Source organism: Saccostrea cucullata, unplaced genomic scaffold, assembly GCF_032062105.1.
Source record: "Saccostrea cucullata isolate Sc308-1 unplaced genomic scaffold, CSIRO_AGI_Scuc_v1 ctg167, whole genome shotgun sequence".
NCBI classification, from domain to species: domain Eukaryota; kingdom Metazoa; phylum Mollusca; class Bivalvia; order Ostreida; family Ostreidae; genus Saccostrea; species Saccostrea cuccullata.
The window spans coordinates 164,758-176,200 of NW_026939192.1; the positions used below are offsets into that span (position 1 = coordinate 164,758).

The following is an 11,443-nucleotide window of genomic DNA, read 5'->3' on the forward strand; positions in this document are numbered from 1 at the left end:
GCAAGAGTGCATCTTCCAGAAAAACATCTATGGCCCCAGGGTCAGGGGTTCTGGTGTTAGGGCGGGGCTCTATGAATTATATAGTGAAAATGCATTTATTCTTTGAAAAAAATTCTCTGCTTCTGGGTATTAAATAAACTTGCTAAGTACATAGTTATGATGAGCAAAGTGCCTCTTCCAGATTTGTGAATTTTATGGCCCCAGGGTCAGGGGTTCTGGTGTTAGGGCGGGGCTACTATGAATTATATAGTGAAAATGCATTATTTCTTTGAAAATCTTCTTCTCTGCTCCTGGGTATTAAATAAACTAACTAAGTACATAGTTATGAAGCAAGAGTGCCTTTTCCAAAATTGTGAATTTTATGGCCCCAGGGTCTGGTGTTCTGGTGTTAGGGCAGGGCTCTATTGATTACAAAGTGAAAATGCAATTCTTTGAAAATCTTCTCCTCTGCTTCTGAGTATTAAATAAACTAACTAAGCACATAGTTATGATGAGCAAGATTGCCTTTTCCAGATTTGTGAATTTATGGGAAACAGGGTTAAGGGTTCTGGTGTTGGGGGGGGGGTGTCATTAAACAAACATAGTGAAAATAAGAGATTCTTTGAAAATCTTCTTCTCTGCTTTTTTTAAATAAACTAACTAAGCACATAGTTATGATGAGCAAGAGTGCCTCCTATGAAATTGTGAATTTTACAAATTGTACATAGGGGGGAACTACATAATATTAAAATAAATATATGCTTTTAAATCTGCTCTTTGGTATTAATCAACCATTTTTTTAAAATTTGCAAAATTTTGAAATATGTGGCCCCTGGGTCAGTGGTTCGTTTAGGGTGAGGTGCACAACTGGGTATAAAGTGGAAGTGGATTTTCTCTTTGTTACTCTGATCTACCTCTGGGTATTAAGTAAATAGAGTAAGCATGTTAAGTTAATAATTATGATAAAATGGTGCCTCTTTCAAAATTGTGAATTGTGAATTTCATGGCCTCTGGTTTAATCCAAATTCAAGTGTTTGAAAGTTGTTACAAATACTCAGGTGACCTATAAGGCCCGTGGGCCTCTTGTTTATTATTTATTTTTTCTTTCAAAACGAACGAAATAAATAGCATACATTTTATGTTGTTGGAGCGAAACATCGTGGAGCGAACCATCTGAGCGCGAAACATCGCGGTGCGAACCATGCATCGGCGCGAAACATCCCGTTACCTGTGAAAGTGAAAAGTGTAACAGAAAACAAAATATTATTTTCCACTTTTTATAAAAGAAATTTCAATTAACATTTTTGAATATTCTTAGGTGCTCTACCAATGTTTTTTTTTGTATCCAGGCCGATATCCACGGCCCTACCATTACATTTTCCTTAAATGGTCTTCGCCCTCGAGGACACAACCCAATAATCGATTATTGCCCCTGGCAGGACTTTCACCTGCAATTCCATTTTTTTCAACGGCACCAAATCTGTAATTTTTTTACAGGAAAGGAGAATATTTAAATATTTGCTAAAAAGAAGCAACAAGAAGCAGTACTTTGTATAATTGAAGAAAAATGTGAATATACATGTATCCAGGCCGATATCCACGGCCCTACCATGTATATCCTCCCTAGTATATAGGTCTGGTTGGCCCTGCAAAGATAATTTCCAATGAATTTTAAAATGAAAAAATGCTAATTCAATGATTTAGTACCAAATCTGTAACAGGGCATGAGAAAATGTTATTCTCTTTAGACCGGGAATCGAACCCGGGACCACCTTCATCATCTATGAAGGTGCTCTACCGAAGAGAATCCAGTTTCGATATAGTGTGTAACCATTACAAAAGAAATCATATGCCAAAACTATTTATGATTTTAAAATATATATAACATTCACTCAGCAAAAACAATATTTTGCTGTGCTATTTTTAAAACTATTCCAACATTTATTACAAGTTGATTCATATACGGGTTTGGCCCAAAAGAGTTTCCGTACATTTTTAGATGGTCGTAGGAGTTATCTGCTCTTTTATTTACGTAGACAACGCTCGCATGATAGTGCGACAGTTTTCATTGGATGATTAACTTGTATCGAAGACGGCGATTCGTTGATTAAACCACTATGGTGGACTCGTTCATTCTAGAAGTACGAAGACCCCAAGCTTGTGCTTGTTGTGATTGTAAACAATCACACATTGTCAGAAATTTCATTTAGAAAGATGCCTTTAGCTGTGAGAGATTACACATGGGAAGAAACCGAGAAAATGGTTTTCCTTACCGTGCCATTAAAAGGAGTGAAGGGTAATAAAGTCGACATACTGTCATCAGAGGACTACATCAAGGTAAAACCGGCACTTTATTTCATGATCATTTTTATTATTTTTATAGTAGCAGGGACCTTCATACCAAGTACAATATACCTCTGCAATTTTACCAAAGTACATCACAGATCGATATGTCTTCAGGTCTTATTGCGCCTGTGGTGTGTTATGAGAGGTAAAAAGTACTAAAAACAACTGTGTAATATTCTATGGATTTATGACTCAATAAATATCTTTTCCAATCAAAATTTTAGGTTAGCTACCCACCTTACTTCTTTGAATGTTTCCTTCGCGAGAGCATTGATGATGTCTCCAGTACAGCACAGATTGGTAATGGGGCTGTTGTGTTCAAACTTCTGAAGAAAGAGCCCCAACTATGGAATCAATTACATCATGAAAAAGCAGGTGACTACATCTAGAGATAATGCTCCATGCTTATTTGTCAAAGGCATATTTTACTATATTGGATAAAAATGAATATTTTAACCTCTATTATTGGTAGATGATAAAGATTTCAAGAGACAAATAATAGATGAAGCCGTCAAACGAAACCAGGAGAGGGCAGAATTATCTGCTAAAGAAAAGGCTGAGAAGAAGCGAGAAAGTGAAAAATATGCCATGAATGAAATGATGAAGGTAGATAAGTGTAAAGGCACATGTTGATGACATTATCCTGTAATTACTGAATCCTTTGTTTAGATTTTTATTATGGAGAACTATAGTAGAGAGTCACTCCTAAGTGTTTTGTCTGATATAGCTGGAACAAGAAGAGCGAGACAGAATTGCAAACATTAAAGAATCTGAAAAGAAAAAAGCCATGGAGGAACTTGAAATTTGGAAAGAGCAACAAAGACAAGCTGCCGAACAGGTACGTATATAGATAATGTGAGGAGACTTACAGTGTGAAAATATATAGAACCAGTTCAGCAAGGCTCACGTTATATTCTGTATAATTGCTGGCTTTAGGATGAAATATAATTCTGAGGCTTAATGGTAACTATATTATAAGCAACTGAAAATGATTTTGAATGCTCATTTTTTCACACTCTAATTTTTGAATGCATGTGCACTAATAATCTGTAGGAGAAAAACAGAATTATGGGAGAGGAAAGAGCTAAAGTAGCTGCCCGTAAAGAGGAAATGATGAAAGAAAAGAAAAGGAAAAGTGAGTTAACATTTGTGAATCATTCATACAAAATGGTTCTCTAAAATAGAGTTTTATGTGTAAGTTTATAATAGAATGATATATAGAAATTATATTTAATGAATTGAATGTTCATCTGTTAATATAGATAAATTTGATTCTTTGATGACTTAAATCTTCCTTTTCTGTAGGTAAAAGTATTTTTGAGGATGCAAGTAATGGAGTTCCGACGAGAGATGTTGGTAAAATTGAGATTAAGTTTACCCCCCGAGTATTCCCGACACCGGTCAGAGAATCTCAGTCCCACCTGGAGGAAGAGGTAAATCTGTTATTGAAACTCAAGGTCAGTCATCTCACTCTGGTACTCACTGTAAGATGTATTATTTAAACATCCCACCAAAGCATTACACCAGGGAAGTCTGTATTAATTTTGTTATAAAAGTTTTGCAAACTGTTTTCACCGTCTGTTCACTGTTCAACTACAGATATGCCCTCTAGTATAAACTGTGTGATGTAGTGTGTCAGTTTGTAATTGATAACTTTTATTACATCTAGTGGTTGAAAAAACAAGCAGAGGCCAGAAAAATTACTGAAATTGAAGACAAGGACTTAACAGAGGAAGAGAAAGATCCTATATACCTCAGAGATAAGGGAGTGTACGTATAAAGTATAAATGATATGTACCTACATATTCAAATCAGCAGTTATTCCAGTGAAATTTACAAAGTATAATCCTAAATTCTGAGTGAGAGATTTCCTAAACAAACTTTGCTGTAGTTGATTTGTCTGTCCTCTATATCCTCTAGAGTTGTAAAACTTTCAAATTAATGAAAATTAAACAAGTTAGTTAAAATAATTTTCACTACAGCTACTGGATTAACCTCAAAAACAATTTATTACATAAAACTGTACAATGTGTAATTTATTGTAACTTCAAAAGTAGGGTACATGTCGAATTTAGCCCCTTATTTGATTTAAAAGTCAAAATTGTGATAGTTTTCAGTTACAACTTTAAATAATGCTAGTTTTGGAGGATACAAGAGGGTGTCAAATTAGAACATTTTACAAAATTTTGTGAATTTCGATTGAAACGTTCCAAAACTTGAGATCTTTTTTCACATTGGAAATCAAAAAGCACTTTGCCCTGCTGAGATTTTTATATGCTATAAGAATATGTGCATGAAATATAAATTTGGTACATAGGCAAGCTCTGATTTTTAAAAGCTAAAAATGCTTTAAAATTGAAAAAATTTAATGATAAGAAAAAATGGAATTAGTCTGACTTCATTAGCTCCTTGCTCTTTGTACCCTCTCACTTAGAATCATGTTCTTTTTTGAAATTGGAAGACAACAGGTTTTTGATTTGTAAACACCATGTACTGCTTCATTCAAAAAGATACACCAATCATGGCCCAGAAAGGATAGGACGTACATGTATATGTATTGATTAAAAAAAGCTTTGAGAGTCTTGCATGAAATAAAATGATTGAAAAAAAATTTTGAAAAAATATTTTTTAGATAAATAATTAAAGAGAAATCTCCACCTTCAGAAAAATTCTACATTTTTCCTTGCCACAAGCTTTTGTTGCTTGATTTATGTTATGTATTTACAAGGGAAGTTTCCTAGAAAACAAAAATATAATCTCCCAATATACCGGTATATGTGAGCAACAAGTAATTTTGAGGAAGAAAAATTACAATTAGTATGTTTAAATCATTTAATAGATGCCTATTTTACAACAGAATTTTAATTATATATCATCCATGTTTACAAACTTTTTTCAGTTCATTTTTCAAGTCTGGAAACTACCTGGCTGCCGTGAATGCTTTTACCACAGCCCTACGCTTCAATCCCAAAATGCCATCGTATCCTTTTTATCATAGTTTTCATGTTTAACGATTAGTTTTGAAAGAAAACATATTCATTGTTTAATACTTAATGATTTCATTATATGATATTTTTTAAAGTACATCTATTAATTTTACCAAATTAGTTTCTTAATTCATACTAAGATTGTATTCAAATAGAGCAGCCTGCCATTTGAAGACAAGAAATTTCTTTAAGTGCATTGAAGATTGCTCAAAGGTACAGTGTATTTTTGCCTCCATTGATTAAAGAATTTCTATGTACAAAAAGTTTTGTAATAATTCTTAATTTCACAGTTACAATGCATGTGTTTATTGGTACAAGCTTCCAAAGCTTTCATGATCCTCTCTAGGAAGTATTCAAAACAAAAATATTGAATAGAATCCAAAAGAAATTCTTATATGAGCATTAATGACATTACACATTCACATATATATTTTAAAACTTGTTTAACTACCTTTAATTTTCTGATTCAAACTTGTTTAGGCAATGGACCTGTTAAGTCCCCCCGTCCCTCAGAATGCCAGCAGCAGATGTAAGGCTCTAGTCCGCAGGGGCACCGCTTTCTGTGAGCTGGAGATGTATGTAGAAGGTTAGTATTTCATTGTTTAGGCTTTGATTTACTCAAAAATCTTCTTTCCCATTCTATGCATGTACCAGTGAAGTCACTACTGCTTTAATCACTCCAGAATTTCTTTTTTTCCAAAGGTTTACAGGATTATGAAGCAGCTCTGAAGATAGACCCTGATAATAAACAGGTGCTTGAGGATGCAGAAAAAATGCGGAAAATTATCCAATCCAGCTCAGAAAGCTGATAGGAAGGAAATAGATTGTGTCAAGTCTGGTGCATTGTGAGCATAGAAACCATAAACCAGGCTCCTGCGAGTCCTTGGGCCACAGATTGGTGGATTGTATGGATTGAGCTGGTCCAACTACCGATAAAAGAAGTGTATACTTTGTGATGTAAGAAAGCACACAGAAACAGAAATAAATGAAGACTGTTTTTTATTTGTTATCAACATATACAAACATTTTTGATCTCTGAGTTACTCTTGTGACTCTACAAGTATTATTTTATGAAAGTCATTGAATCTTCCATAACAGGAATAAAAATGTATTAAACAAACCAATTGTTATTCTTTCACCATAAAACAAATTTTTAAAAAGTTAAGAACAAGATAAAAGATGTCGGTTAATAATGGTTATTTTCATTCTTATGTTGATATGATATATCCCGGTGAGCTCGAAGTAAAAGATACCATAAGAGTCTGACACATCTGTTTCATATTTTGATATTATTTGAAAAAAGACTTGGTAAAGGTAATCTAACAACCAAGCTTTATGATAAAGGTGATGACTTTAAATTTTCCATCGTCAACTTCCCTTAAAACTTATGCAGCAATATATATAGAGAATAAGACATACAAATCAACTTGAGAAAATTTAATTACATGTAATATGCAAGGATTTCTTGATATGTACATGTTGTCTCACACGGTTTGGGTACATTTCTACTTCACTGGCAAAAAACAGGGGGGGGGGGGGGCTCTTGTGTCCAAAAAATACACAAAATTTGATAAATCTATGTTTTTTTTATTGGAGTGGTTGTGGACCCCTATCATAAACCCAAAGTGATCGGGACCCCCCCCCCTTTTTTTTTTCAAGATTTCTGTATCCGCCACTATTCTATTTCAAATATGCCCGATCTGTAGTTTGAAACAGTTTTTAATTTTTTAATTATGTGATCCTTACAATCAAAAATGTAAAATTAAAAGAATGTTAACACAAAAATATGTGTATTATTTTTAAAGGTTTAAATTTACTAGGGGTTTGATAATGCTCCGTATCAGCCTGGCAGGGCTGATATGGTTATTGTGACGTCAGGCATATTTATCACATGTAAAAATCCTGTATTTTTTACTAAGTATTTGCAATAAACCTTCTTCACCTGCATAAGGTTTTATATCTCTCAGTTGATTCGATACGCAAGAGCATGCTCTACGTATGAACAATTTCTGAAACGAGGTAAATAATTGACAAACAAGTTGATCAAACAAGAATATCAACAGTCACCTTTAAATCGCCATTTCCTAAGTTCTATGGTCGATACAATGACCTTGTCAGCAAATACAGTTTATCTTAAGTAAAATACTGACTGACGTTTCTCATACTAATTGTTAGGCCATTTTATACACACAGAATTGTCGACAGATTTTCCGTTTTTCCGATCATGACAAGGAGCACACGGCGGGTGGGACCGGTCGGCAGGGGATGCCCACTACTCCATGGCACCTGCTTCCACCTCTGATTTTTTTTAGGTCCGTGTTTGCTCTGCTCCAATTTTTTATTGTAACATTTAAGCTTGAATAATGTTCGTAAAATACATATATTTCATTTATAAATTTATTTTACATACTAGTATATTACTTATTATATATTTTCAATGTCTTTCATTTGTTCTAAAACACTCCCAGTTACCGTCTTGACAGTTATAAACATGGTTTGTTAAACCTGATTTTCTATGTATAGGAGCACGTTTTTAAATATTTCACATATGTAAAGTGTACATCATAATAGTTTTGATTGCAAAATACGTTTGAGTTGTGTATAATTTTATCAACTCATGTTTACGTAAGTGTGCCTTATCTAAGACGTGCTCATTATGGGTCTATATTTTTACAATGAAGATATATCATTTATTTGTGTTAATTATGTAAACTTGGCTTTGCTCCAGATTTGTATTCTTTAAATGCACTTTGAGTTTGGATAATGTTCGTCATCTACATATTTCATGCAGACAGAATAATTATTTTGTGTAAAATGCAAAAAATTAGATTGATGGACGGTAAGGTTTGAAAAGCAGTCATATAAGATTAAATTTGGCAGAACAGGGCGTTTTTGATTGAACTTCCACTGCAAGCATGTGAAGTTCTGTGTCCCCAAACTGGTACTGAACCGCCAAATGGTGGTCTTCTGCAGATGGATTTGGGATTTTAACATCCAGGACACCAAGCTTCTTACAACCTTCATCAGTGACATACTCGGGCGACTCTTGTTCGGAATAGTATATCACTACTGGCATTGAGTCCTGAAACGGTCTGGTACTTGTGTAGGCATCCACCACTTTGTGGTTAACTGGGACTTCTGTTCCAGCTTTCAAGAAAGGCGAAAAGATGTCTGCACAATGTGCGACACCATTTACCTTAAATTTCTTGTCATTTCTGTGTTTTGAAACCTCGAAATCCGGCGTGATTCGGACACCATAGGAGTATCTCATGATTCTGGATGAAATAGAGTCTGGTTGATGTCCAAATATTACAGCTCCTTTCAAAACTGCCAAGCCAGCGTCTTCTGGGATGATGATGTGCATTTTGGGGAAAGCTTTCTTTACAGCATTTTGTATGAGCTGGGATTCAGAAAATCCTCCCACTAAAAGAAGTCTTGACACATCCTTGGCTTCTGGTTTTTCTAAGATGCATTTAATGTGTTGTACAATTTCATCAATTGTTTTCTGAAACATTGATTTCATATAGGATACTCTTATGCGAAATTTGTCACCCATGGATGATATATCGTCTTTAAGTGTTGATTGTTTCAATACATCTTTCACATCTTCTTCAAGTATGTTTTTACATAAATCATTTATAGTCACATACGGAATGGTGATATTAACTTTCTTGTCGTCCGGATCTTCGGGTTTCACTACACGCTTTACTGTTTCAAATTCTCTCATTAAATCCAAGTATGCATAGAGCTTCTCACTCTGTAGACAGTGCATGAGTTCGCCACCAAATATTCTTGTCATCGTCTGGAAGAATTGGGAATCTACTGCTGTTCCACCACAGGCACCGCCACTTGCCTTGAAAAGTTCCTTTAGTTTGTTGTCTTTTAACTTTTCGTGCACTGTGATATCAGCAGTTCCACCTGAATTCACAATGCAAAGAGAATTGAATTAAAACGTATGAATAATTTCTCAGAAATTGAATGTAATCATCTTAAAATGAATAAATTAATATACTGCTTAACATTTCCATGGCAATACATGTACCTCCTAGATCGATGACTATGTATTTGGCGCCTTCCTGGGAGACCCCAAACCCTTTTGAGGCTCCTGCAAGCCTCTCCACAGGCAGATGTTGACAAAAAAGAGAGGCTGCCTCCGGCTCCAAAGCAATACGTAACATCCTATCTGGCAAACCAGCCTGATTAAAATTTAAAAATTTCTTCCAACAAAAGTTATCCTTTTTGAGAAAAATAAGTTCACTTTTTGCGTTTGAATTATTTTGGAAATTAAATTGAAAAGTCCTTGTCACTGAAAGTAAATTTGATGAAAATATTGATTCATCTTCCAAAAATGTGATGCACGTGTAGTTGCAAAAAAAAAAAATACAATTGCATGACACTGACCATTTTCGCTGCTTCTCTCATAAATTGTTTGGCCGGATCCGACCATATTGCAGGCACAGTCAGAACCCATCGTATTTCGTTTGGTTCGAGGGTTAAACCTTGTGTTTTCAATGTGTCCATCAAGTGGTCTTTAAGGGCCTCAATGGACATCGAAAAAACGTTTATTGCTGGGAATTTCTTTTTTGAAACGTCTTCGAGCATCATCTCTCGAGACAGTTCCTGGAGACATAAAAAATACTTATTAATAACGTAAGCACAAGAATTGAGCGTTTCATACGACTTCAAGGTTACTTTGTTAAAATTTAATGACAACACTTGGAAATCATGAAAAAATACCCTATTTTTGTGAAGCTTCATTTTGAATCTGTTGAAGAACATGAATTCATCTTCCTTCTCGTCAAGAACGATATCCGAAAATCGGTTTTCAGCATCAAACCCAAATGACACAAATTTCCCTTCTTTATCCAACAGCAGACTTGTCGGTGTCTTTAAAGACAAGAGGTACCTCTGTCCGGATACCCAAGCTTGATTAGCGTGAATCTTTAGTGGATCTTTTTTGAACTCCGCAGATGTTGAGAATGCATAGCCAGAGAAAGTAGTTCCGAAGTCGATTGCAGCGACCATAAAGTACCCGTCTCCCATCTACATGAATTGATTAATGAAATTTTATTTTTGAAGGACAGTTTAGGAATTTGGTTGTTGATTAATGACTCTGATTACCAAATTACATGTACATGTATATCATTTCAGTACTGAAATAATTCTTTATAGGAAAACAGTGTTTAAGTAAGTTATATTGGAAACTGTCAGAGGTGTTCCCGTTTTAAAAAAATCTGACAGAAATAAATGCTCCAGCTTTATTCGAAGTTTCATTTTTGATGAGATTGTATTGTATTGTATTGTACTGTGGTTTTTTTCCTTAAATTTTACAAAATTTTCTTGCATAAATACTGCATTGCTTTTTTAAAATTGAAACGACAAAGCCAGAACAATGTAAAAAATGAAGCACATTGTACAAATATATATATCTGTGTAATATTTATTCATGTGCAGGTTATCTGACAAGAGGTGTACATTTTCAGTCAGAACAATATGCCAATTGATATACACTGTGTATAATTTTTATTTTTTCAAGACTAAACTTTTAAGGCCATGTATAGTATATACTTGGACTATTTTTCTTATTGGCACAAAAATAAACCATTTGTTGATTTCTTATTTTAAACGATGTGAACTAAAAAATTTTATGACAAAGAGATAAACAATCATGGACGACTTTGGAGGCCATGTCTAACAAAACGAAAGTAGAAGTATTACAAGCTTAAATTTACCACTAAGGTGGTTCTTGACCGATAAATATCTAAAATGATACATGTATTTAATTTAAGATTATTTAAAAACACAATACCTTAAAAGGCACAGCTTCTATATCAGGAAAATAAATTCTATAGCGATTCAATCTACTCCTATTACTACTATATAGCACTTGACGGACTTTAACTGTTTAAAACGAAAGCACAGACCTTTAAATCTTCTGCCGAAATATTCTTATCTTTCCTTTTTTATGGAATATTTAAATGTTTGTTTTATGTTGTGTTTTGTTAGCATTCTTGTTAAACTTTTTATGAAGCCATCCTTCCCCGCCCCAACTACTATTTCAGAAATGGGCACATCCTTATATAAGCAGTTGACGGCAGAATAGTAGATGTTTGAGTTGTATAGAACAGTTG

The 11,443-nt window shown here is 34.3% G+C and overlaps 2 protein-coding genes across 2 annotated transcripts; one reads left to right on the forward strand and one right to left on the reverse strand.

Annotated features, from left to right (window-relative positions):
• The first annotated feature begins 2,067 nt into the window (after positions 1-2,067).
• On the forward strand, positions 2,068-6,268 carry LOC134252545 (dynein axonemal assembly factor 4-like). Its single transcript, XM_062735052.1, has 11 exons — positions 2,068-2,316; positions 2,550-2,700; positions 2,798-2,931; positions 3,053-3,163; positions 3,379-3,460; positions 3,631-3,758; positions 3,995-4,095; positions 5,225-5,305; positions 5,453-5,525; positions 5,793-5,898; positions 6,015-6,268. The coding sequence occupies exons 1-11, from the start codon at positions 2,194-2,196 to the stop codon at positions 6,119-6,121; spliced, it is 1,197 nt and encodes a 398-aa protein (XP_062591036.1). The 5' UTR covers positions 2,068-2,193; the 3' UTR covers positions 6,122-6,268.
• A 1,463-nt stretch (positions 6,269-7,731) lies between these two features.
• LOC134252544 (heat shock 70 kDa protein 12A-like) lies at positions 7,732-11,208 on the reverse strand. The gene is made up of 5 exons (XM_062735051.1): positions 11,122-11,208; positions 10,050-10,355; positions 9,714-9,932; positions 9,355-9,508; positions 7,732-9,230 (listed from the first exon to the last, which is right to left on the reverse strand). The coding sequence occupies exons 2-5, from the start codon at positions 10,353-10,355 to the stop codon at positions 8,170-8,172; spliced, it is 1,740 nt and encodes a 579-aa protein (XP_062591035.1). The 5' UTR covers positions 11,122-11,208; the 3' UTR covers positions 7,732-8,169.
• Between the last annotated feature and the right edge of the window lie 235 nt (positions 11,209-11,443).

Coding starts and splice junctions, on each gene's coding strand:
- LOC134252545 (XM_062735052.1), top strand. CDS start 2,194: ATGCCTTTAGCTGTGAGAGATTACACATGGGAAGAAACCGAGAAAATG. Junction 2,317..2,549: donor CATCAGAGGACTACATCAAG/GTAAAACCGGCA, acceptor TCAAAATTTTAG/GTTAGCTACCCACCTTACTT. Junction 2,932..3,052: donor CCATGAATGAAATGATGAAG/GTAGATAAGTGT, acceptor TGTCTGATATAG/CTGGAACAAGAAGAGCGAGA.
- LOC134252544 (XM_062735051.1), bottom strand. CDS start 10,355: ATGGGAGACGGGTACTTTATGGTCGCTGCAATCGACTTCGGAACTACT. Junction 9,933..10,049: donor TGAAGCTTCACAAAAATAGG/GTATTTTTTCAT, acceptor TTATGTCTCCAG/GAACTGTCTCGAGAGATGAT. Junction 9,231..9,354: donor CATAGTCATCGATCTAGGAG/GTACATGTATTG, acceptor TTGTGAATTCAG/GTGGAACTGCTGATATCACA.